Here is a 26,702-nt window from a genome sequence, read left to right on the forward strand (position 1 = left end):
CGGCGCCTCTATCGCACGCCAGCCGCCGGGAAGCGAGAGCGGGCGCCGGTCGGCGGCCGCTGCCTCTGACAGACCCACCGGTCGAGGCTCCGCGCCCATCAGCAGCACGCGGCCGCCATGGCGGCGCGGAGGAGCCCCCCGCGGGAGCGGGAGCGGCAACGACCTCGCGACCCCGCCGCAGGTGGGCCCGGGGCCCGGTGGGGCGGGGCGGGGCGGGGGCCGCGGGCGCCCGGGACGCGCTCGCCCCCGCCGGCCGTCGGCGCAGCCCTGGGTTGGAAGGTTCGGGGCCCGCCATCCCAGGGGTGGGAGGTCCGGGGCGCCCCTGCCCGGGGCGGGGAGGGGGACGGGCTGCAGGGTTTGTGGGGGGGCCGTCGGGGGCGGGGGTCGCCCCTAAGTGAGGAACTGCGCCCTCGGGCCGAGGCAGCGAGCGACCCTCCGAGGCAGAGCAGGCGGGTTCCTGGAAAGAGAAAGCGGGTCCTGCGGGCTGGGATGCGTTGCGGCGGGGTGGGGTGCCCCGGCAGCGGCTGGGGTCGGGCCCTGGCGCCCACGAGCACCGGTGTCCCCTTCTCGGTGTCCCCTCCGAGCCCTTGATTGTTGTCGGAGGGAAGTTGACGGCTTTCGCGCTTTGCTGGCAGAGGATGTGGCCCACACCTTCGCAGCAGTCGAGACTCGATGAGCAACAGAGAAAACTCTGGGTTTTGAAACAAAAATGTCACCAGGGACAGGAGCGGCAACCCAGTATGGCACAGGTGGCCGAGGTCGCCGCGCGCCACCTGTGTCGCGGCGTCTCTGCGCTCTGCGTGCGTAGCTGGGCCCTCAGCGGACGGGTGAAGGGCGCTTTCCCTGCCGGGCTTCCAGCCCCAGGTCTGAGGAAGATGATCTGCTTCTCAGCTTGGAGCACATTCCCGATTGTGTATTTCCCTGGAGGCCACCCCGGGGGTGAGAGCCCACGGGTGAATTTGGGGAGCACGCCTGTTCCAGGTGCCGCAGCGTCAATGGGAAGTTACTGGGACTGCTTCTTAGTCCGGATTCTTGGTCCCAGCAGGAGCTTTTGATTCACACAGCAAAGTGTCGGGTGTGGTGAAAACAGCCCGGTTCTGGGAGACAAGACATGAGTTCTAGACATCCTTTTGCCCAGGACTGCGGGCCTCAAAGCTTCTGGGTCCTGGTCCATAAAACGAGGGCACTAGGCTAGCTGATCCATAAAGCCCCTCCCAGTCTAGAATTCTGTGATTGACGTATCTCCCACTCTCAAAAGTTTGGAGAACGAACTAATTTTCAACCTTTCTGCACCTTGGATTCTTATAGAATTAGCCAAATATTTCCTGGGGGTGTATCCATCTGAACTTTTTCATATGTGATTTTCTTCCCTTCTCCCTGTGTTGTTTCGGCAGAGCAAAGCTGGAAGCGGAGGTGGGGCACAGCTGGGAAAAGCTGGCTGGGGGGCGCCGAAGGGTATCTACTCTTGGGCTTAATGTAATTGTCAGGAATTTTCCCTTCCAGTGCACCAAGTTCAAGGTGTGCCAGCACTGTGAGAGCAGAGAGAATTCTTTCCTCAGCTCCAGCCTAAAGGGAAACATTTTCCCTCCTTAAAAAATAGTTTGAGGGCTTAGGAAAAGGAAAACCAACACTGCAATGGAAAACACATGCCCGCAACAGAGCCTACAAGAGAATGCTTACAACCAAGTGGTCCACAGTTGCTATTTTTTGCCAGCCGGTTTTGTCACTTTTATACTTCTACTCTTACGTTTCTGTGAGATGGATTAAATAGCAAATAAAGTGTAAATTTTGGCACCATGTGTTTTAGCTAAGTAGAAATTCTTGATTGGCACGATGACTGAATTTGAAAGTGACCTTTCACCTGGCTTCCCGGAGTGGGGGGTGCTGTCCTATGTGTCTGCAGCCCCCAGCGTTGTCCCTGCCACAGTGACAGTGGGTACTGGAGCTCTCTTCACGGTGCTGGACACGGAGACACTGCCCACAGTCTTATGTAATCTCTACAACCACCGTCCTGTGATGCTCGGAATGGTCACGGAATTTCCTCAGAGTTTCCAGCTAGTAAGTGGTGCCGGGATTCAAGCCCTGGCAGCCTGTCTCCTCCCGCAGCGTGTTCTTAACCATCGCCCGCTTCTGTCTCCTAAAACGGTCAGGCTTATACCTGGGAGCACTCCAGGTTCCAAAGGTACCTCATCACAGTTAAGCTGTTCTAAAGCAAAGTTGGCTTATCAACTTAATACCATCGTTGTTGCTCAAGGGAACTCACAGGTCTGTGTGCGGGAGAAAAAGTCATCATTATCGAGTTAAAACTTCCTACACGTGTGTTTCTTTATACGTGGCTCTGAAGTCTCTATGTACCATTTAAAGGAGTTAATGGACTATTGTATCTGACCTTTCTCTCCTGCCCACTTGAATCCTCTGGTTCAGTTACTTAGGACAATCTGTTCTTAAGACGGAGGTTATATACACATTTATTGATTTGTAATTAATTGAATGGAAGAACACTTAAATGTCACGTTACAGTAAGTCAACAGGGAAAAGTTTTGGTTTATACACTCATTTTTCCAGTGATCTTTTGTTCTAGTCATACTCTATTTTTCTACTTTTTCATTTAATTGAGCCGGAATAGACAAGGGCCATCATGTTTAAAATCAGAGGATAATAAAATGTTTATGTTCATTTCTAGGAGACTAAGGACCCTTGTCTGTTAGTACTGTTGCTGGGATTCCCAGGTAATAAACAACAATCCCAGAAACTGTAGCACGTAAGATGCTATGCTCAATAAACCTCTGAATTAAGAATTTAATAGTAAGTCTTTCATTGTTGATTTAACCAGGTGACTCTGACTTTGAGTTTATGTGGAACTGTTGGATGTTAGATACATAGTAATTTAAAACACCTTATTAGCTCTTTCTCTGCTTGCCAGTGTTATTGACTTTTATTGAATATTAGTTAGGGTTAGTCTTCTGGCAGAGGGAGTAATAATGTATCGATAATTGGAAGTTAGCTTCTCAAGAGTCCTCTCCCAACTTAGAAGCAGAATCCCAGCCCGCTTCCCTGGGCACCAGCAGCTGCCCAGATACCTGGGTTTGGCCTCTTGGGTGGGGCCTGAGTGCCTGCGGCCCCCAGAGCCACAAGATGCCTTCCCGGCCTGGCCTGGCCTGTGGGGCACCCGCACTCCGGGTGGGCTCCGTGCCGTGGGCCCACCTCAGAGGTCAAGCTGGACGTCAGACGCTGAGGCCCAGGCGGCCAGAAGGGACCCAGAAGACCTGGGGGTCCCAGTCTCGGCCTGTCAGACAGGCTGTCCTGGAGGCACTGCCCAGATCTGGGGGGGCCAGGAGCCCAGGACCACCCCTACCCCTTTTTGTAAATCTTGTTAAATGTAAATCAAATACAGCTGTCTTTTTCACTGAAAGAAAAAAAAGTATCCTGCCTTCTCGTGTGCCCATTACAGTGGACCTGAGCTCCTGCTGCCCCCAGGCGTGGAGGACCTCGTGGGTACAGGCCAGTTCCCAAGTGGCTCAGGAGCGGAGGTGGGCAGGGGCGCGGGCTTTGAACCTTGTGTGTCTCTCCCCTCAGCCGGGGCAGAGAGGGTTCCCCGGAGCGTTGTGTCTCCCAAGCTGAAGTGGACTGAACTTCTTCCCTGTAAAGAGAGAACCTTTCCCTGGGTCTTAGAGTGAGTGACAGCAGGCACATCGTGGTTATATTTGTTGATCTGTGACAAGAAGACCTCAACTTTGCTGTGAGATCGCTAAAGTGACAGGAAAACTGAGTGCTCTGTGTCTTCCAAATCGCCTGCCAGGATAGGTTGAAATGCTGTGGAAGCAGCAGAATGGCTGAGAGGACAGGGGAAGTGGAAGAGATGGCCAGCCAGGCCGGCGTGGGCGAGGACAGTCAGTCACCATCCAGATGTGAAGGGCTGAGTGGCACTGAAGTCAGCGGACCCGATCAGCTCTGTGTCATTTTACTTGGTATTTAACAAATGAACTGGGAGTTCAGTTTGTAGCTAAGGCTGGCCTCGAACCGTGAAATGCAAACGTAGCCAATCGAATTATTAATATAAATGTTGGGTCCCTCAGTTTTGCACCTGAAGCAGTGCAAGACTCGGGTGCATCGATTCCTTCCTCTGAAATCTGAAATAAAGAGAAAAATCACTCAAACTGAGAGTTTATTAGATCAGTTTTATCCACGGTGTATCCCTCTCTTTTGTTTCTTAAACATTTGTTAAACTCAGTTTGGGGTACTCAGCTGATTGTCATGACAGAGGACTGGTACGGCCACTGCTTATAGACCTACCTTGTACTGCACTGTTCCTCATGCTTGGATATTCCAGCTTCTTCTCCCACATATACCTCACTGATTCATTCAAAGTTTGGAGCCTGTAACATGTGATGGTACAATTCTCCTTTCCCCTCCCGCTCCCCCAGGCTCCTCAACCTTCCTCTTTTATTTCTTGCTGTCATTTAGAAACTGGGGTCCCAGACAAGCCCTTGCGGAAAAGGCTCTTTATCAGAATTCTGCTTTCAGGTCAGCTGGTGTAATAGACCTGCAGATCTAAGCACGCATGTCTTAGGGGTGGAGTATTTGCTGGCATTTGTCAAGGTCTCATGTATCTTCTGTACACGCTCAGGCATCTTTCCTGTAGGGCAAGTTTTGAGTAATGTTTTGAGCTTAGTTGAACCTCAGTTGTTTCACAACTACTTAAAATCCTGTGCCTGTACCACAGCGTGACTATTCCACTAACATAACTCTGAAACATGTTAACATAAAGAGGCATTTGGAGGAGAACGGTGGTGAGTGGCCTGGCCTCCTTGTGTTTGTTTATAGGGGAGGAAGCTGAGGTCCAAGTTGCTCGACTGTCTAGGACCAGACCTGGAGCTGAGTTCCTGACTCCCTGGGGCCTGCTCTTTCCACTACCCTGAAGCCATCCCACTAGGTGACCGCTTCACAGCCTCACTTCCTGCTTTATATTTACATGAGTGTATTTAAGGGAAGGGAAAACAGAGTGGTGGCTCACCATTTCTTTTTTTTCTTTTTTCTTTTCTTTTTTGTTTTTTTGCCACACTGCATGGCTTGTGGGATCTTAGTTCCCTGACCAGGGATTGAACCCGTGCCCCCCGCAGTGGGAGTGCAGAGTTCTAACCACTGGACCAGCAGGGAATTCCCACACCATTTCTGACATGCATGTTAGAAGTCAGAAGGGACCAGCAAGAGAGAGGCTGTTAGGCAGGATTAGGTATGGTGGAATAACAGAACAACCCCAAATAAGTGAATTAAGTTTATTTCTTTTACGGCAAAGCTCAGACATGGCTCCCCAGGGCTGGAATGGGCTCCAGAGTGTCAGAGGCCCAGGCTCCTTCCACTTTGTTTCCACCCTGCAGGGGTTTCACGCCCACAGCTACTTCCTGATCCAAGATGGCTGCTGAATGTCGGTTATCACACCTACATTCCAGCTAGGAGGGAGGAGGGAGGGCAAGGAGTACACACCCCTCTCAACAGAACCTTTTGAAAACTGCACATAGCACTTCTTGGCCAGAATTCACTTACATGGCTATACCCAGCACGTAGGGAAGGTGGAATGTCAGCCAAAGTCAGGATTCTATTCCTGTGGAAGAAGAGAGAACAGATACTGGGGTTGGCTGGCAGTCTCTCTCGTGGAGACATGTGGACTGGATTCTGACTACATCAATTCATCTTCTTTATTCAACAAATATTTATTAACTGTCTACCATGTTTCTAGGGACCAAGAAAGCAGAGAGAAAACAGACACAATCCCAGTCCTTAAGACATTTACCTACACAGGGAGACAGACACTAATCAAACACAAACACAGTTATATAAACTGTGATGAGTGCTGTGAAGGAAAAGGACACCGTGTGCTGTGAGAGAGTGTAGCAGGGATATGACCAAGCCTGGGGGTTGGGATCGGGTCAGAGAAGCTTGGCCTCAGGAAGTGACATTTGAACTGAGAGCTGGAGAGTGAGTAAGGTGAAGAGTATTCCAGATGAGGGAAGAGCACGGGCAAAGGCAGGCCGGGAGGCAGGAGTGAGCCCTGATGGAGGAACTGAGGGCCGCCATTCATCTTGGAGCAAGAGGAAGAGGTGGGAGAGTAGGGAAGAGTCAGGGTCAGACCAAGGGGGACCCTGGAGGCAGGGTGAGCACCTGTCCTGGTTTGCCTGAGACCAAGGATGTCCTCGGACGAGGAGCTTTTCAGCACTAAAACTGGGGGGCCCCCAGGCAAGCCAGGAGGAGTTGGTCAGCCTCCCCGGAGGTCACATTAGTAGTTGGGTTCCTTTATTATTATTACTATTTTTTTTTTTAAATACCACGAACAGTGGTTTTTAAATTAATTTATTTATTTTATTATTTATTTTTGGCTGTGTTGGGTCTTCGTTTCTGTGCGAGGGCTTTCTCCAGTTGTGGCAAGCGGGGACCACTCTTCATCGCGGCGCGCGGGCCTCTCACTATCGCGGCCTCTCTTGTTGCGGAGCACAGGCTCCAGACGCGCAGGCTCAGTAGTTGTGGCTCACGGGCCCAGTTGCTCCGCGGCATGTGGGATCTTCGCAGACCGGGGCTCGCACCCGTGTCCCCTGCATTGGCAGGCAGATTCTCAACCACTGCGCCACCAGGGAAGCCCTGGGTTCCTTTATTATTAATTTCAGCAAAGTTCTTTTTTAGGTAGGCATAGATCCCAGCCTTGGAAAAATAGCAACTGACTAGTAAAAGTAGCCCCTCACCTTGGCCAAAGGGAAAGAGGCACAGAACACAGGCAGCGCTTACTGGTAGTTGGATTACACGACCAGTGAGACTTTTCTTTATCTGTCACGATTTCCCCGAAGGGTAGTTTTGGAAATCAATAGGCGTGTGATAGTATATTTGAGCTAACAGAAGCAGCCAAGGACGGAGGAAGCCCTGACTCCAGAGTAGTGCGTCTCATCGCCGGTGATACATTGGAATCACCTGGGAACTAAAGAAAGGACCGGCGCCCAGCCAATAAATAGATTCTCCACAGGTGGAGCCAGGGCAAGCATGGTTCCCTCTCGGTGGCAGCGCCTCCCAGGCCTTGGTTGCGCTTGAATCGCTGGGGATCCTGTAGAACACAGATTCTGCTTCCATGGGGCCCGAGGGTCGTCCTTCTACGAGCCCCGCTGGTCAGGATGTGGCGCATCTGTAGACTTCGAGTACGATGCTCTGTAATGTTTGGCCAGTTTGTTTTGAAGCCTCTGGTTTCTTTTCAGGAGAGCAGATCTGAAGGACCACGTAAAGGTAGACGGGGCCGCGAGGGGGAGAGACTGGGGGTGGGGGACAGGGAGACCTCCGCCCTGGGCTCCCATCAGTGGTGGGCCCAGCCCGACCTCTCAGTTGGTTCCACCAGTGGCTGGGGTTACGTGGTGAGGCCGGTTCCTGGTTACAGGAAGACCAGCTCTCCGAGGCCTCTGGCTGGGATGGTGCAATAGGCGATGCCCCATCACTCTCTCACTTGTTTAGAGGCCTTTCCAGATGACTCCACTGGCTGCCAGGAGTGGGCCTTTCCTATAAGTAAGAAAAGCCAGAAAGATTTTTGAATAGGAGATGACACATCCATTGAATGTAAAAAAAGATACAAAAAACAAACCAACAGAACACACACACCATTGGCTTCAGAGTGGAAAATGGCGTTGGAGAAGGGAAGCCAATTAGAAGGATGAGTAACCAGTAGCGACAGAGGCCAAATGATTCTGGTTAACGGAAAAATCCCTGTGTGGCGAAAGTGGCTTGTCTCAGGGTGTACCTTATTTCTCTCTTGGTCACGTGTTCATAAATGATCTATTTTGGGATGTGGAAGACAAGCTTAGTTTTTAAAGGTCTAAGAGTTGAGAGAGGGACAGAGCACCACGGAAGCCATGAGAGGTCAGGGCAGTGAGCCAAGTCCAGTAACGTGAAATTTAGCAGGGATGTGTGTCAGCTCCTGGATCTAAAATGCACAGAGCTTGCACACGCGATCTGGATAATCCCTTGCTTCCCTTCCCAGGTTCTGAACTAACTAAAAGGTAGACACGGAAGTCAGGGATTTTTTAAATATCGGCTCGGTGATAAAATCCCTATGTCTTAGTCGTATGGCCAGATGGGCTTGCAGGCAGTGCCTGAGCTGTACTCTCCCCTCAGAGGTCAGGCCTCTCCCCCAGAGAGACAGCAGCCCCAAGGGCACCTCTCGGCAGGCAGGCAGATCCTAGTGGAGAGGAGGGGGCTGAGCTGAGCAGAGGGTCTTACACCTGCCATCAGGTAAGTCTCCCTCCCTCAAGAAAGAGGAAGGGGAGAGGGTAGAGGGGTGGAGGCCAGTATCAGATCTCCAGGACAGTTCTTCCCCCTGGAGGTTTGAGGACAGTGGGATGAAAGCACCTTTTCCCTCTCCCCCTTCGGCAGATGGGGAGATGTGCTCCAGCAACAGGTCTAAACGGCTTTAGGTTGATGGCAGGCTGAATACTAATACAATCGCAGGCTGCATTAGTGTGAATGTATCATCTAGGCAGAGTCTGGCCAACCACGGCCCACGGGCCAGATCTGTCCCACCCAGTTTTTATATGGCCTGTGACCTATGAATGGTTTTTGCATTTTTTAATGGTTGGAAAAAAGATCAAAAGAAGAATACCATTTCCTGACATGTGAAACTTACATGAAATTCAAATTTCAGCGTCTTGTAAAAAAGTTTTCTTGGAACACCACCCCGCTGTGTACTGTCTGATGGCTGCTTCCCCTCTGTCGGGGACGATCTGAGTGGATGGGACAGAGACCAGATGGCTGGCAGTGCCTAAAATACTCTCTGACCCTGCACAGAAAACTTGCTGACTCCCGATGGAGCGTGAAGAAGTGGTCACGTGGTTGAATATTCTCCTGCTTGGGTCACACTCAGGGCAGTGTGTTCTGACCTGCGGTCTCACTCTGAGTGTGGGGTGGGTCCCGAGAAGGGTGACCGGGATGATGAAGAGACTACCCCCCTGCCCCTCGCCACCAAGTCATGTCGAGTGAGGCCTGGTGGAGAGAAGGGGGCGTGTCTGATCTAGAAGAGAAAAAGGCACAGTGGGAATGACAGCTGCCTTCTGAGTTCATGCTTGTTAATTGTTTTGCATTCTTGGAAGAGAATTACTCAGGAAGGGCAGTTGGGTAGTTAATTCAAAGGGCACTGACCTTGGGTCAGAACACGTGGGTTCAAGTTCAGGCTTCTGCTTGCTTTCTCTGGGCTTCAAAGATGAAGTGTGCATGTGACATCTCATTAGGTGGCCAGGTCCACAGTGAATGAAGCTTCAGCTTTCACCTCAGAAATGCTTTCCAGCCAGTGGGGGACGCAGTCATGAATCCACTGAACCAGAACCCACCCGCAGTGTGGATGGCGTGTGTGTGTGTGTGTGTGTGTGTGCGCGCGCAGGGGGGAACCGCGGGAGAGATTCATTCTGCTTGAGGGGCTGGTGTGACTCAGGCCTTGGAGAACCAGTGGGATTCCAGCCCCTTCGGCCCAAGCATCCCGTGTTTCTGTCAAAGATCTAAAAGGCTGTCGTGTGGAGGAAGAATCAGACACGTTCCTCGTGACCCCAAGCAGTAACGATTCAAGTGGTGGTGACAGCTCTGGTCACACCAACCTCTTGCCTCTTTGTTGAGACAAAGTGATTCATCTGAGGTTCTGCAGCTGGAAAATGGCAGAATAAAGACTGGGTCCCAGGCTTGTTCCGCCAGCCCACCGTCTCCACCAGACCAGGGACAGGGCGTCAGCCTGGCTGGGTACAGTGACCTGGAGTTCTGGGGTCCCCGGAGCCTATCCCACCTACTGCTTTTGTGCTTCTGTAGTTGGGTGGGTTTTAAACCTCTGCCACATGGTTAGAAAATTAAAGTGATGGGCGGAATTTTACACACCTAACGCTGTGCCCAGTACCTGAAAATACCCTGAGCTATGATGTTATTAAAAACATGCACCCAGTCCCCTCAGTGTTTGGCAAGGAGCATTTCCTGCTGTGTTTGCTGACTCTTGGTTGGCAGGAGCCTTGGGTGAAGCATGCCCAGTCCTATGGGATGTGGGATTGCGCGCGTAGCCTTGATAAGTTGGTTGCATGACAGGGCTACCCTTGTGTGTCTCGCTGGTCATGACTTTCGAGATAAAAACTTTCGCGTTGGTGGTTCTCTTCCTCAGTGATACTGATCTCGTAGTTGTTGGTTATAGAACTCTACTAAGTGGGAGACCATTGTTTCTTAACTGAGCAGGATTAATACCTGAAATTCAAAAGTGTAGAAAGTCTTTTGACCTCACCATTTCAAAGATTTATTAAGAGGATATTTGTCCTCTTTCCCACATAGCTGATACAAAAAAAACCCCAACTAACCTATGGTTTTGCATGAGCCAAGACCATTTAAACGCAGCCTTTCACTCCACTGTGCTGACTTTTCTCTAGGAGTCTCCCATTTGCTCTAAATTATTCAGAAGCCTTGATGACCTAACAGGATTTGTTCTGTATGTTTATCGTTCTGTTTGCTTATTGCTTAGTTTATACGTTTGGACGAATGTACCGTATTTTGCTTTATTCTCGAGCCTCTGAGGTTCTCAGAACTCCCCTCTGAGAGAGATGACCCACCTGGGCATCCAGCATGAGGGCCTCGTGTTATTCTGTGTCCCGGCCGGACCCCGACACCAGGACGTGATAACCTGTGGGCCTGGGCAAGCTGACCAGTAGCCTTTCCTGACAGCAGGGCATCGCCCACCAGACCAAGAGCTCCCTGGGGCCAGAGCATGTGTCTTTTCAGTTCACTGCCTGCCAGCCTGGCGCCCAGCCCAGGGTCGGAAGAAGTAGCATAACCGAAGGGCGAGGGGCAGGAGGGAGGGGGGCTTCCCGGGCCCCTCCCAGTCCACTGTGCCACGTGGCCTGTGTGTACCCCTCTCTGGGGCACCCCCCTCCCTTCACCACTCCTGCCACAGAGAAGGGGCATGGCCGTCCCGGGCCCTATTTGCTTCCTAACCCATCCATCTCTCTTGGCCACTCTTCCTACCATCTCCTGCTAATCAACCAGAATATGGCATTGAAGCTGATAGAAATATCTGTTGTATTTATTATATTAAATTTAGTATTTTTCACCTTAAAGTTTTTAACAAGGTGATTTTCCCATGTGATATGTCTCGCTGCCCCTGCTGTCTCCAATGTGGAAATTAGATCGCCTTTGCCGCCTGTGTAGCTCAGGCCTAGGCTCCGCCCCGCGAAGCCCGCTCGTAGCCCTTGATCCGCCTCCTCTGCTTCAGGAGAACGTCAGTGGGCCGGACCCGGGGGCAGAGGAGCCGAGCGTGGAGCGAGCTCCCTGTGCCGCTGCAGCCCCAGGGGCGGCCTGCGGGGAGGCGGACGCGGCAGGGGCCGGGCTGAACCCCGGGGCACCACTGCAGGTGTCGCGGCGAGCCAGACCCCGGGGCTCTCCCTGCGAGCCAGCCTGAGGCTGGGGCAAAGTGCTGTCAGGGTGATCACTCGGTTTCCGGCTCCTCTGGGTCTTTTAAGTTTTGTTTTCAGGTTTGTTTTTTTCTTTTTGGTTTCCTGTTTGAGTGTTTGAATTATTTCAGTTTTGGTACAGTTTAGAGAACGGAAAGAAAAAGGCTAAGTAGAGTTTTACCACAAAAAAACAGTGGCTTTTAATTTTTTCAGTTCCAGTCAGTGGTCTCATCTGCCACATGTAGTCTGAGTGATCACAGATAGGAGTTTAGTGTCAGATGGCCACACTGCTGGCTTCAGGAGGTTCTGGTGTCATTACCCAAAGGACATCGCAACTACCTAAGTGTTACCTCGGATTGTGTGGGTTGAGGTCTCAGCAGGTGGTAATGGTGATGACTGGGGGGGTGTGTAAGACCTAGTTCATCCACTTTCCGCTGTCATAGGAATGCCTGGTGCCTCACGTATCACCTCATTTCAGCCACCACCCAAGCGGTCCAGCCCAAAAGGGTTAAAAAGAAATTTCATTTTTATCTCTTGATGAGCATTAAAAAGGATCAAATCCATAATTCCTGGCAACGCTTGTTTTCCGCCTCTTCGTCGCCAAAGCCACCCCTCGTCCCCACTCCCCTTGTTTCTTGCCCTTGTTCTCGCTCCTCTGTTTATTATGTTGAAAGACTGACTCCATGGTGGTGGGACTTCTCTCTTTTCCTGTTAGTCCAGGGGGCGCCCCCCAAGGCCAGCTCTCCGTTAGGCAGGGCACCGGGCGGGGGAGGGGAAGTTGGGCGGGCGGGTGCTGACTTCTCCCTGGCCGGTTGGCCGAGGGGGACCCCGGGAAGATTCTGACATGGAAGATCTTATCCCGTCTCGGCTGCTTTGGGGGAAATGAGATTTGACTCAGGAGATCATCAAAGCTGTGATCATGATAGTATTTTGCTGGGTGCCTCATTTATGGCGTTCTCCTCCGTGTCTGTTGTTTTGAGTTGTAATCCAGTTATTGATACATGCAGGAGAGATTTTTTAAACTCTCTTTTTAAAGAGTCTGGATTCCACTTGCTGTAGCAGAGCTGGTTTGGGATTCACTCAGCTCCATCATTCAGAGGCAGGGTAGGCAAGTGGGACAGCGTCCAGCTTCCGCATCGCATTGCCCCGTGTGTTTGAATTCCAGCTCTGCGGCTTATTTCATCGTTCTCTCCCTCGCAGTGTCCTCAGGTGATAAAATAATAACGAACATGTTTTGGGTACTTGCCGTGTGCCCGGCCACGAGCTCGGCACTTTTCCCAACATTTCCTTAAACCATCCCGCAGCTCCAAGGGGGCCTCCGTGTTACCAGCGAGAGGAGCCCCTGAGCCGCCCTGCGACCCCGGCGCTGGGCTGTCCTGCTGCCCTCCCTCCCGGGGTTAAGGGACAGGCACGTGGGGGCATGGAGTCACCCACCCCGTGTACTGCAGGACCAGGGCCTCCTTACGCCACTGCGTTTCTAGGAGCAAATGAGACAATTTCTGTAAAACGCTTGCCACAGGGTATGGCACATAGCAAAAGCTCAAACTGTAGCTCTTTTGAACTGTCAAAGCCCCACTCCTGATAATATTTTCATACGAAGTTATGTGAACACCTCGGGGTTGTCTCTGAGCCGCAGCCCACTCCCCTGTGACCTCCTGAGTCCCGCCTCCAGGCCGCTCCCTGGTACCCACACCAGCCCCCATGATACGCTCCCTGGCCCTTCTTGGCTTGAGTCACTTGACCAGTACCTGTGGGTGCACTGGGTAGAGTGGATACAAGGAGTTTAGGCTCGTATTCTTGGTTTGCATGGGAAGGGGGTGTTGAGCCCTCACATGTTTTTTTCTGAGAAGTTGATCATATCGCCCTTTCTTGGGTTGGAGGTGGGTTTAATTTCAAGGATTAGGGCAGTAGGCTAGGGAAGTGCGTGCGTGTGTGTGTGTGTGTGTGTGTGTGTGCGCGCACGCACGTGTGTGTAGGTGTGAGGAGACCATAACCCGCGGTGGGCCCCCATGGAGGCCCTGGCAGCTGTCGAGAGGCCTCACGCTCAGGAGAAGCCCCCATTTCAGGGGTCTCAGACCAAGTGCCCCGAGGGGCCGGCCAGTATCTTTTAAGAATGCAGCCCGCCGATTGGAGTCTGTGTGCGGCGGGTGAGAGCAGTGCCCCGTGGAGGGGGCAGCAGCCGGCCCCCAGCCCCCCAAGTGCACGCAAAAACCAGGACGAGCCGGTGGGAAGCAGGCAGATGCTCTAAGAGGCTCTTCACAGAGGAAGAACTGTGAACGTGTTACTGCAGTGAGAAATCATAGCCGGTCCTGGGGTTTAGGGAAATGGAGGCTCGTACATGTGGCGGGAGTGTCAACTGTTTGAGGGGGCACTTTGGCAACGTCTGTAACATCTGGAAATGTGGACACCCTTTGACCCAGAGTTTCCTCTTCTAGAAATTATCCTAAAAGATACCGTGAGTCCACGAGGACTGTTGGAGGAAAATGTTTGTAAAAGTGAAAAACTGGGAAACAATCCAAATGCTCGTCAACAAGGCAGTGATTATGTACACATATGATGCTCTCCCTTTATACTAAAATATCATACATTCTTTAAGAAGAATAATGTAGACGTTTTAATAAAAGTCTGAATTATAGATACAAAGGCATTATAGCTTACGTTTTTAAGCAATTCATTAAAAACTTTGTACTAAATATCTAGTAGAAGTAAATACATAATTAACAGCTAATCAATTGTTTTAAACAGGTAAGTACCTGCTTTTGAAAATGTACTTTTCCAGTAAAGGGTACATGATGTCTCTCTGCCTCTTACAAGCTTATTTCTCAGAGCTGCATATGAATGTACAACGATCTAAAAGTAAATAGTTTAATTGAATAATAAAAAAATGTACTTTTAAATAATTATAAACATGCATATTTTTATTTGTTGGTAACTTTATTTCTTTATTTGCTGGTAAATTCTTTCTTTATTGAGAGTATATATATTTCTTTATTGAGAATGTATAGCAACTTTACCGAGATACACATATCAAATATCCATACGATCAAAAATGCTAAAATTGTAGATTCCGAATACAGGAGGCTTTTACTACAGTTAATCATTGGAATTTTACTAAACCAATGTGCCAGGGAGGGAACTGTTGCATAATGAACCCCAGGAGGTTTGGCCACCATTCAAAAGTTCTCTTCCTCATTTGTACTTCAGCATTTTACGTGTTCAAACATAATATAATTAGGAATCTGCTGCACATAGTAAAATATTGCAAGTACGTAGTTTGGGCTCTCCTGGCCTGTGAATTTTCTCTCCTGTCACATCAGGAATCGTAGTGTACCCTGTAAGCTGCACACCTAGCTCCATCCACGACTATTCTAAGTGGCCCACTTTCTGGAAACGATGTCTCTGTGCCTGCTGTCTGAGTCTCGTTCTGTGCGTTCAGATGATGGCATGTGTTACGGCCCGTAATGAGCTAAGAGTATCGCCGTGGGCAAAAGTGGGTGGTGGCCACACGGCAGGAGACGCCCCTGGTGTGACTGACTCCTGTGGGCTCGGTGCTGAGCAGACTCTCTTGGTCATTCTTGGATTTAACAGATATTCTACACGGTGCAAGGCGCACTGTGCTGGTTCTTAAATGATTTCATTCCATCTTTCTCCAGCGAGGTCGGTATTTTTACTCCCATTTTACAGTCAAGAAAATTCAGGGTAAGAGAAATGAGGTGTCCCACAGTCAGACAGCTGAATAAGTAGGAGAAACGGGTTTTAAATTCAGGTCTGAGGGATTCCGAAACCCACGCTCTTTATGTGCCCTATTCCTCTTGAATTCCGTAGAACAAAGATATCCTCATATGTGACACTGATTATAGGAGAAGTAGGTGTTTCTTTAATTTTTAGATTGAATTTTCAAATGCTTTAAAAAATGTTTATATAAATCAATGATAGACTCTTTACAGGTAAAATTATCCAGTGTATCTTTTTTTCCCCCTTAAACAAAGCAGGCTTGTGTAATTGTGATGTATATTTATTTTATTTTTTATTGAAGTATAGTTGATTTACAATGTTAATTTCTGCCGTACAGCAAAGTGACTCAGTTAGACACATATATACATTCCTTTTTATATTCTTTTCCATTATGGTTTATCGAGTATATTAAATATAGTTCCCCATGCTATACAGTATTATTATCATTATTATTAAATTTTTGTAGGAAATGACCAAGTTCACTCCTGGACGCTCGTCACCAGCCAAGCCTTAGATGCCGCGTGGAGAGTAGCAAAGGGGTCAGTGACGTTGGCAGTTTCATTTCTGGTGGGCACCCTCTGCTACTTCAGAAGGCTACATTTATATTTAGGGCACTGGCTGAAAAGGTATGTGGCTATGTCATCTTTAATTTTCAAAAATGCCCTTGCTGTTTAAAATAGAATTTTGATATTATCGTTCCCTTATCTTTTAGGTGGATTGGATATCTGCAGAGGAGATTCAAAAGTAAATATTTTCATGCATATGTTTCCTTATTTTTAAAGTGCAGAGAGGGTTCAAGAAGGGAAAGGAAAGGGAAAATTCACCACCTTGTATATTTGATTTGGTTCAGGGAACCTCAGCGTGGAGGCAGAAGTTGATATACTCAGTTATTGTGCAAGAGAATGGAAAGGAGAGACACCCCATGCCAAGCTGATGAGGAAGGTGTGTCTGTTTATACAGCTCATGGTGGGTGGAGAATTTGTGTGTAAAAATCGGGAAACACGCATTCCATTCTGCTTTACCAAATGTGGCACCAGGAACAACCGTGGCTCTAATTAAAAGCCAAACAGCTGTTAGACATTGCGTTCAGGCCTTTCACCTAGAGCTAGTGCCTTCGAGGACTTGGGTAAATCAGGCCCGTAATTTCAGGACACTTGAGCGTTATACCCTTTTCAGCTCCCTCCTGGCCAGGCCTATGAACACATCTGCACATGCAGTGGAGACTTCTGTCCTTGAAGGGATTCAGGCACCTTGACATAAAACACTTTGAGGATTTTTAGAACTTTCCATCAGACCAATCTTGGTAAATATTCCCAGCAGTGCTGTCCAACCTTGTCACTAGCTAAAGCCAAAAAAAAAAAAAGAGAGCGAGAGAGAGAAGGAAAAAGAAAAGTACATTTAAATGACACTTTAGCATGGGCTTAAAAGTATATATAGTATTTTTCACTGTGTTCAGGTTGTAGACATCATCTCCCCAGAATGACGTTTCCCGGCTCTGGGCTTCCAGGAAGTTACCAGCTAAAATAGCACGACATGGACTCCATACACACAAAAGTCACTTGAAAATTACACGTGTTCGCATTCATAATTTATAATTGTTTTGTTTCTGTTGTCCACTTTATTGGGGAGTAACACCTTGCTGAAGATGCAGTGGATTTGCTTTCTTTACTCTCTCGTCCAGTGGAATTAACGACAGCCTCTTCTCTCGTGCTCATAGGCTTACAAGGAGCTGTTTTGGCAGCGGCACATTAAATGTGTTCGACAAGTAAGGAGAGACAACTACGACGCACTAAGGTCGGTGCTCTTCCAAGTCTTCAGCCAGGGCCTCTCTTTCCCATCCTGGATGAAAGAGAAAGATATTGCGAAGGTACGTTCTCACACCGGAAGTTCGGGAAAGGCCGCACTGACGGGGACTGCAACACAGGTGCTCAGGGTCTTCTGTGGGTGGCTTTGTGCACAGGGCATCAGGAGACTGAAGGTCCTTTAGCCCAGTCCTCTGTCTCTCATGTCAGTTTGCAAACAAATCATCTCAGAAGGATAGTTGCACTCAACTGTGTTTGTTTTTAATGCCGGCATCTTTTCTTGAGAAGGGCATCTGTCCTTTATAAGTTAGGTGGTCTGCTAAAATTCACTTTTCTACTCTATGGTTATTTGAGTGTTGACAAGCACAGTGTGTAACCTCAACCCCAGAGAATCCCTCGTATCCCTTTTTGTCAGTCCTTCTCTCACCCCCAACCCCAGGCAACCACTGATATGTCTTCCGTCCCTTTAGTTTTGCCTTTTCCAGAATGTCACATAAATGGAATTATTCGGTGTGTAGCCTTTTGAATCTGCCTCTTTCACTTAGCATAATGCATTTGTAGTTCATCCATGTTGTTCCATGGATTTGGAGTTCACTCCTTTTATTGTTGAATGGTGTTCCTTGATATGAATATAACATATTTTGTTTATGCATTCATGAGCTGAAGGACATCTGGATTGCTTCCAGTTTCTTTATTTATTTGGTTGCCCTGGGTCTTACTTGCGGCAGGCGGGCTCCTTAGTTGCAGCTCGCAGGCTTCTTAGTTGTGGCATGTGAACTCTTAGTTGTGGCACGCATGTGGAATCTAGTTCCCTGACCAGGGATCGAACCCGGGCCCCCTGCACTGGGAGCGTGGAGTCTTAACCACTGCGCCACCAGGGAGGTCCCCAGATTGCTTCCAGTTGTTGACAATTATGAATAAGGCTGTTATAAACATTCCCATACAGGATTCTGTATGAACGTAAGTTTTCATTCCTTTTGGGTAAATACCTAGGAGTGAGATAGCTGGGTCACATGATAGGTTTATGTTTAACTTTATAAGAACCTGGCAACTCTTTTCCAAACTGGCTCTGCCATTTTGCCACCAATAACGTATGAGTTCCAGTTGCTCCACATTCTCAGGTTTATTGTTTTGTTTTTTAGCCATTCTAATAGGGGTGCATTTGTGTCATTGTTTTTTGTTTGCATTCCCCTAATGGGTAATGATATTGAGCATCTTTGCACGTGCTTATTTGCCATCAACATTACCTCCTTGGAGAAGTCTCCGTTCAGATCTTTTGCCCATTCTTTATTAGGTTGTTTGGGTTTTTTTAATATTGAGTTTTGAGAATTCTTTATATATTCTGAATACGAGTGCTTCATCAGCTATGTCATTTGCAAATATTTTCTCCCAGTCAGTACCTTGTTTTTTTCATTTTCTTAACAGTGTAAAGCAGCACAGTCTTATGAATAACCTTAATTTTTATTTGAAAGTAGTATGCCTAACCACAGATGTACATTTAAGGATGGAGGAGCAAAGAAATATAAAGTATTTGCATATATATAACTACACACGGTCTATTTCCTTAACATCTTTTGTTTGGAGCTGTTTTTATTGGTAGTTTAATTGCATCTAGCAGTTAAGTGTATGCTGTGTGCCAGCCCTGCGGCTAGTTGCTGAGGACAGAGAACTTAGCTGAGGCCCTGGGCTCCACAAGCTTGGCTGGGTGGGAAAATGTATCAGACACCCACAATGGATCAGGTTCCTACGTATTCTATAATCTTATTTAGTCCCAACAAGAGTCCTGCAAAATGGCTAGTACTTTCATTGATTTCTGACAAGCGTCATTGTCTCCATTACAGTGGAGATGAGGCTGAGAGGTTACATAACCAGTGCTGGTTGAGCAGTCTCTCAGCAGGCGAGTGACAGAGCCAGGTTTGAACCCCAAAGTGCATCCTTCTACAATCCACATTTCCCTGATGTACTATGTCACTCTAACAGTGCTTGGTTAAAAATAATTTCTAAAGGGATATACCTAGGAAGTTCGGGAAATGTTTTATCCAAAAAGATTGTTTCTGTAGACGTAATCTTCATCTAGGTTTTCATCAGTTGTGAAACTGTGAATTAAGATGATCCAAATCACTTAATCCACAAATCTAAAACAAGACTATACGTTTTTACTTAAATGATGTTACAGTCTTTTCAAATGAAGATTTCTGAATGAGATAAGATTATCTCCTGTGACATATTCCAAATTGTGTGTCAGACATGTTGAGATACTGATCACTGTTGGCATCTACTTCCTTTTCAAGCTTCCTGAAAAACTGCTCTTTTCACAAGGTTGTAATTGGATCCAGCAATACAGTTTTGGTCCTGAGAAGTATACAGGTTCGAATGTGTTTGGAAAATTACGTAAATGTGTGGAATTATTGAAAACACAGGTGAGTCTTTAGGGGGGAAAACTAGGAATGAAAGCATGCATCCCACACGCAGCCCCTTTTCTGCATGTCAGGCATGCCCCTTTGTGTCCCGCAAGTAGGAAGTGCAGGCAGAAATAGTCTTCTAGTAACTGACCATTTCCTTTCCTGCTCTTCTTTCTCCTTCCAAGTGATGAACGAGAGCAGTGTTGTTCTACGTGATGATTAGACCTATTATGGGCTAAGAGGGCTTTTGTGGACTGGCCAGAAACCTTAACAATCACGTACCTTTGTTGTTTCCCCAGAAAAATGCGGTGCAAGGTCCAGACAAGGCACTGGGAAATGCCCTTCTGAAATGTGCCTATTAGTAACTTGGGGACTAATTTGACTAAGATTTTTTTCCCTGCTCTTAATAAACACAGATTTTAGATCACTGAAATGAATCCTCCTTGGGAAATACCATTTTTGTGCCATGGTTTTCTGATCTGTAAAACTAAAATATGAATAGTCTCAACCCTGTACAGTTATTGTAAGGATTTAATGAGAGAATGCACGTAGATTGCTTTATACCCCACCCTGGCACACAGTGAGTGGTAAAGAAAGAATACTAATTAGTACTGTTCTTCACTGGAATGTCCTTTGTGTAACCCAACACCCTTAGAGGCAGCTTTAGGAAACTGACTTGTTTAGTATTTTACCTAGTAGGTGGTGCTTTTTTGAAAAACTAGTTTAAATGAAATATTTTGTTATTGTAAAAGTAATAAGTACTTAGGGTTAAAAAAATCAGTGTCAAATGATATAAAATGAAAAGTTAAAGTTCGACTCCCCTCTATTAATCTCTGGTTTGTTTTATAAGTACTTTAAAAATTATGCAACGGCGTATGTATTCACCTTTGCCGTTTAAGTTTCACTTTACATCTGTGTTTGCTTTTAGTGGACTGAATTTAGTGGGATTAAAGATTATCACAAGCGAGGAAGCATGTGCAACGCCCTTTTTTCTGATGCTATCCTGGAGTGTAAACTTTACGAAGCTCTGAAGTTCATCATGCTCTATCAAGTCACTGAGGCTTATGAACAAATGAAGACCACAAACGTCATTCCCAGTCTTTTTCGACTCCTGTTTACCCGGGAAACCTCTTCCGACCCTTTGAGCTTCATGATGAATCACCTGAACTCTGTAGGTGACACGTGTGGACTAGAGCAGGTAAATGGGGCAGAAGAATCGTGTGTGTTTGATGAAGGACGGTGCTGGCAACACCTGAGCACATAGGTGTTTGTTTGTTTGTAGTTTGCTTTCAGCCATGATGAATCCAGCTGCAAAGAGGTGGCGGGTGGGTATGAGTGCCCTCAAATGAGGAAACGAAGAGTGATAAACCTTCCTGCCCGGTGCTGGCTGCTGCGTCTTTGCAGCCCTGTGGCTGGCGGGCGGCAGTGCTGGGAGCCTTCCTGACCTTCCCGCTGCCTCTCGGGCGGTAACAGGCTTTCCCACAACAGAGGTTACCCAGGAGCAAGTCCAGCTGCAAACTGAGGCAACATCTGGGAGAGCATTTGGCTACTTAGTGCAGACAAATAGAAGTTATTGAAATTTTAAAAGAAGTCCAGACAATGCTTTTATTTCCCCATAGAAAAGGGCTTTCGTTTTGCTTTGCTTTGCTTTCCTTTCCTTTCCTTTCCTAGGAGGTGCTCAAAATCATCTGACATTTTAATAAAAATTGATTTAAAACGATAAAAAAAAAAAACCGTTCGAAAAACAAACAGTGTAACTTTTACTGTAAGCATTCCTTTATTAGTTTTTTTTTCCAGGCAGCTTTCCCTGTGATTTCTTCACGCTACTCCCCAGAGAGAGACGTTTCTCCGCTTGTCCCCTGCCCTCCGCACCGCGGACGTTCGTCCCCAGCCCCGTGCCCACTCCCTGGTCCATGTGTGGGTCTGTCAGCAAGTACATCGTCATCTCATGAGCTGCAGAAGAATACTCGCCCTCCGCTGGTGAGAGGTGGGAATTTGGAAATGTGTATCTGTGACCTCTCTTTCATCTCTTCCCCAGATTGATATGTTTGTACTTGGATACTCCCTGGAAGTAAAGATAAAAGTGTTCAGACTGTTCAGGTTTAACTCCAGAGACTTTGAAGTCTGCTACCCAGAGGAGTCGCTCAGGGAGTGGCCGGAGGTCTCCCTGCTGACTGAGAATGACCGCCACTATCACATTCCTGTCTTTTAAGTCTGCCTGGACCGGGCACCAGCTCTCGCCAGTGACAGTGGTCACACTTGCAAGTAATGTTTCTAGAAAAGCAAAGCTAGTATTGCTGCCATTGGAGGAATCGGGACCTCCCTTTCCAGGATTACAGGTACACTGGACGGAGACCCACGTGCCTTCCCTTTGTTTCCAGTGATTTCCTCCAGAGCCCCTGCACTAATGTATTTGTGGGTTGGTGGTTTGACCTTGTTTGTAAAGGCTCTGGTCATTTCACCCACAACAGAGCACAAGGACATTTAGTTTGGGAAGAACAACAACAGGAAGAAAGCGAGAAGAAAACAAGTAGGGCAAAAGGACTAAAGGGAAAGAATTTCTTTGTCTATAATCTTTATGTTCTTTGTTAAGAATCTTATCTTTGACTGATTTTGGATCTTCATAAACATGGCCTTATTTTATAAGCATTACCTTCCCAGGAATATCTATGGTATATTAATTTTCCAGAACCATTCGATTAACTTTAAAATTGTGTGTGTGTGTGTGTGTGTGTGTGTGTGTGTGTATTTACACTCACACACACATAAACATGTATAATTTTATATATATATATATCTAAACACATACGTACACATAGCCACTACTTTGTAAAGTTGTACAATTTGTTTTACATCATCTCTTTTTTTTTTTTTTTTTTACTATCGCATCTGGCTAGTTTAATATGTTTTATATAGATCAGAGATAAGTTCTGTAGATTAAGGCAACTGAATGACAATTATTATACTGTCACAAAAATATTAAACGGTGTATTTAATGTGTATTTACATGTGTATTTAATGTGTGTAGGGAGAATCCTGCATCCTAATCCCCAGAACCTGTAAATATGTTGGGTTAAATGGCAAAGGAGAATAAGGTTGCAGGTGGAATTAAGGGACTAATCCACTGACCTTGAAATAGGGAGAGTAGTCTGGGTTCTGCAGGTGGGCCCAACATAATCACAAGGGTCCTTAAAGTGGAAGAGGGACTTGGGAGAGTGTCAGTCAGAGGGAAATGTGAGGTCTTCAGTCAGAGACAGATGCAACACTGCTGGCGTTGGTTACTTACAGCAGATACAGGAAGGAAGTTACTGCAGTTTCAGGAAGGAGCCACAAGCCAAAGAATGTGGGTGGCCTCTGGAAGCTGGAAAAGGCGAGGGAACAGATTCTCCCCTAGAGCCTCCAGAGGGGAACGTGGCCCTGCCAACACTTTGATTGTAGCCCAGTGGAGCCCGTGTCAGGCCTCTAGCCTACAGCCCTGTAAGACAATAGATGATATGCTGTTTAAGTCGCTAAGGTTCTGGTAATGTGTTACAGCAGCAGTAGACAACTAATATACTCAGGCTAACTAGCTTTTGGTCATCTTTATTTTGGAAATACTTTTTCAGTTTATTTTGGTAATCTTTATTTTGGAGGTACTTCGCTCGTCTGTTTTGAGTTTCAACAAATATTGAATACAAAATAACCTTTAAAATCTTGGCTAATGATCCACTACTTCAAAGTTACACATCCCTTCTAAGAACGTCTTAACATGTTTGACGCTAACGTTTTCTCACATTTCCATATTTTACTGTAAATAAAAAAGAGGTATGTTAAGTGCTGTGGTGTATGAAAATAACAATCAGATTCTTCTGTAATGGGGACGATCACCTGTATAAGCTGTACTGCATAAGCCAGTGCTGTGCCTGCCGTCGTTTTGTTCTCCGGGTGAAGAGCTGCAGAGTAGCGAGCTCAGCTCCAGGGGCCGTGCGTTACCTTGACAGGCGCGCGAAGCAGGAGTTCTCACGTGAGCTCTACAGCCCTTTCCTGCTTGGAGGCATCTATGGCTTTGCATCACCCCAGTCATTTAATTGGCACTGTTGCAAGTTATCCCCTTGATGTGTTACTGTGACCAAGAAAAAATGAACTCTCCCCTCTGTGTTCACAAGCAGACATGATGACAGCCTGCAGCAGTTCTCCTGAGACTGATACACGTAGAATTGCTGCTCTGGACTCCTGGCTCCACCTGAGCCTGTCCAGGTATGTACCTGGCACGTGTGTGTTCCCACTGGCCTTGCATCTCCTTATCCAGTGCAATGATTTCCACATCAATCCAGGACTGAAAGGAAGAACTTTTTCACAGGGATGGGCAGCCTATAACTCTGTGACATATCAACCCATGATGTTTATCCTTAACTGTGTTGGGGGGATGGGGCAGGGTGGGAAAAGAATTCTTTAAAAAGAGGGGCAAGACCAGATTGTGAAGAACATTTTGATACAATGAAAGTAAAAAATAAAGATGACTTCTCAGTAATTCCTGTGTTTTGGGAAAGCATCAGAACAGAAGATTTTAAGGGAAGAGGTACTGGGTATTTTTATGTTTTAAATTCAGTTGTATAATTGAATGTAACAAACTAATTAAAAGGAACTGCATATAAATTAGCACCACTTTTAAATGCCAACAATAAATTGGAAGTGAATTTCCTGTGTGATGCCAACATTTAATGTCTCTCTAACCTTATAGGGTTCAAATGATGAGAGGAATCTTAGCAAAAATGAAAATGTATGCCCTTGTCCTTTTTTGATGTTAGAATAAGTTTCTCTCTTAAATTTTGGCCATGTGTGTCCACACTGAGGGGTTGTATGAATATTAGTACAAGACTGACTTTTTTATTGTGGTAAAATATACATAATATAAAATTTACCATTTTAACCATTTTTAAATGTTTAGTTCAATGGCATTAAGTACATTCACATTGTGCAACTATTGCCACCATCCATCCTTAGAACTTTTATCTTCAAGACTGACTTTTTTGATAAGCAAGTTTAATTCCCCTGCCTGGTACCTGGATTTTTTTTCCTTTTCACATTGTCTTTCTATCGTGCCCTTCTAATCTCAGTATTTCCTCCAGCCTTAAAAGACCCTCAATGTAAAGTCCAACGTGAGGGAGGTTTAGGTGACCAAATGAGTCATGCAAATTATGTTTTGCTTTGTCTCCAAAGTAAAGAAATAACTACAGATGGCTTCTGGTTTCATCCTAGGAACACTATCATTTGAAAGGTCCCCAAGAAACTGTATTAGTTCAGGGCCACCTTAGTGACTTGAATTTCTTGGATGTGGGCCTTCACAGCCCTGAACCAAAGTCATTTCCACCCACGGGGGAGCCAGGGGAAAGCCCCAGGGCCTTCTCTGGTGTACGGGAGAGCCCCAGACAGAGCTAGCATAGGTTCAGCCCAGCCTCCAGGAGAGAAGAGCAGCTCAGATGAGGGGCATTCCTGTTAATTTTCCAGGGACTTTCTGCAGATGAATTTTGGATGGAAATATTTGTTTTTGTTATATATCAGATGATTTTCTCATATTTTAGTGAGATCTAAGAAAGACCATTTTAATTCTGTCCAAGCAGGCCTTGGGGAGGAAAAAAAAAATCTAATTTATGAGTACTCTGAAAATGTTGGGAATCCACATTAAAGAAGGTATATGTTTTTTAACTGATAACTGACTTGATATGTGAAAACCTATACAAATAGGAATAAAGGAATGACTAATTCAGAATTAGTTCTCTTAAATAGCAAGTTTCTAAAGCTGCGTGATTCTTTTTATAAGAATGTGTTTCACACTGCTTAAGACTATGTAAATTGTTACTGTGTAAATTTTAAATATATATATTTTTATAGATCTAAAACTTTAACGGTCTATTGGGTTGCTTGTCATAAGTTGAATATTGTTTCATTACCTTAGTATTGACTATACTTAGGTATACTTTTCTCTATAGTCACTCAGTTTCCTTCAAATCCTGTTTGTCACAATGTTTGTTTTATAGTCAGACACAAAATTAAGTGGGTCCAAATGGTACAATCACTTCTATATTATTTGCTGAAAACAGTTGAGTCGTCCCTCAGTTCACTTTGGTTTTAATCCTGTCATACTCCTCTAGGCTAAGAAAATGAAAGCTTATCTGGACTACATTTATGCTTAATATCAACATGGTTTATAAGTGATAGAACAACTACTCACATATTCAATCAGCCCTGGACCAGAAGGCTGTGTAGAACCACCAGAAGTGCATGCCGTCTGTCTGCACTGGAAGACCATAGAATGCGCTTGAGGAAACAAGAGCTCAGCGTGGAATGAGTGTGATTCAAAGCCAGCGTGGATGAGTGGACCACATGTGGGACGATCAAGTTATATTCCTATCCGGTGTCTCTGGAGAAAATACCACTCTCTGTTTTAAAAACAAAAAAACCCAAGTTCTGAATATAATTGATCCATTGGTCCTCATAGTCAACGTCATCAGGTCTCAGATTATTTAAGTCATTTTGCTGCCAACAGTGTCACTTAGTCACTTGGAAAATTTAGTCAAGACAATTTCTTGAAATTTTTTTTAAATGCTCGCTTTAAGTATTTTCAACTTAGTCTAGATGGGTTGTAAAACCCATTTCTGTACAAGTAGTTTATTTAAATAAGGAATGTGTCCTAAGAAGCATTCCTGAGGTACAGAAATATTTTTTCCATTGAAATAGCCTATTCGTAAACAAAGAATATTTTCTTATTTCTAACTTATAAAACCTCAGACGGAACATCTAGACAGAACCATATAGAGGATGGTAGTTAAAACTATCAGCATAGCATTTTACTATTCTGTTTTACTCATCCTCGAGTTTGAAAAGGTGGGGTGAAGGTCAAATCAGTAATGCTAGAAGGCCTCATGGACAACGTATAACTTTACTCCATTGCTCCTTACCATACATCAGCACCTTTATAAGGACAAACACAAAAGCCTGAGACTCTCTTGGCCCCATGTCTTTTTATCACTGTCATCCCCAAAGACAGAATCTGGGAAACAACTTGGGATCTAGTTGTTCACGTACCTTCAAGTCTCGGCTCTTGTCCACTGCTCAGTGTGTACATGGACTTCCTTTGGGTGCTGGCTTCTCTGTTGGACCGAGCTTCATGGGAAGGACCCCAGGGCTAGGTGATGAGAAGCAGCTGGTGCAAACTGACAGTGGGGGCGAAGACCTGAAAAGCTGCATGAATGTTCTGGAACTTTCCGTATGTGATTCCAAGTAGACACATTTATGACTCCCTTAAATAAAAAAGGAGCAGAGATGAGGTGATACCTGGTGAAAATGATGTT

At 46.4% G+C, this 26,702-nt stretch overlaps 1 protein-coding gene and 1 long non-coding RNA gene across 7 annotated transcripts in view; one reads left to right on the forward strand and one right to left on the reverse strand.

The window, feature by feature from the left end:
* Positions 1-25,883, forward strand: OTULINL (OTU deubiquitinase with linear linkage specificity like). 2 transcript variants are annotated; one of them, XR_009502213.1, is made up of 9 exons: positions 1-181; positions 15,634-15,793; positions 15,880-15,911; positions 16,018-16,109; positions 16,885-17,034; positions 19,261-19,389; positions 20,300-20,569; positions 21,410-23,607; positions 25,503-25,883. XR_009502213.1 is itself a non-coding variant. In XM_059916126.1 (8 exons), the coding sequence occupies exons 1-8, from the start codon at positions 118-120 to the stop codon at positions 21,581-21,583; spliced, it is 1,071 nt and encodes a 356-aa protein (XP_059772109.1). In that variant the 5' UTR covers positions 1-117; the 3' UTR covers positions 21,584-24,041. The 2 variants fall into 2 exon arrangements, 1 of the variants encoding a protein (XP_059772109.1); XM_059916126.1 differs by lacking the exon at positions 25,503-25,883 and having other exon boundaries at positions 21,410-24,041.
* The window catches only part of LOC132362130 (uncharacterized), a 51,966-nt gene continuing 46,393 nt past the window's right edge, over positions 21,130-26,702 (reverse strand). For all 5 annotated transcript variants that reach the window (XR_009502215.1, XR_009502218.1, XR_009502216.1 and 2 more), the window contains 4 exons: positions 26,437-26,651; positions 25,583-25,790; positions 22,658-22,846; positions 21,130-21,436 (listed from right to left, as the gene is read on the reverse strand). This is a non-coding gene — a long non-coding RNA (uncharacterized LOC132362130). The remainder of the gene's footprint in view (positions 21,437-22,657; positions 22,847-25,582; positions 25,791-26,436; positions 26,652-26,702) is intronic.

The sequence above is a fragment of the Balaenoptera ricei genome, chromosome 3 (genome assembly GCF_028023285.1).
Source record: "Balaenoptera ricei isolate mBalRic1 chromosome 3, mBalRic1.hap2, whole genome shotgun sequence".
Classification (NCBI taxonomy): domain Eukaryota; kingdom Metazoa; phylum Chordata; class Mammalia; order Artiodactyla; family Balaenopteridae; genus Balaenoptera; species Balaenoptera ricei.

Bases quoted from the DNA above. Each gene is read 5' to 3' on its own strand.
- OTULINL (XM_059916126.1), top strand. From the start codon at position 118: ATGGCGGCGCGGAGGAGCCCCCCGCGGGAGCGGGAGCGGCAACGACCT. The intron at 15,794-15,879 runs GTATGTGGCTAT...CTTATCTTTTAG, and splicing joins TTAGGGCACTGGCTGAAAAG to GTGGATTGGATATCTGCAGA. The intron at 15,912-16,017 runs GTAAATATTTTC...GATTTGGTTCAG, and splicing joins TCTGCAGAGGAGATTCAAAA to GGAACCTCAGCGTGGAGGCA.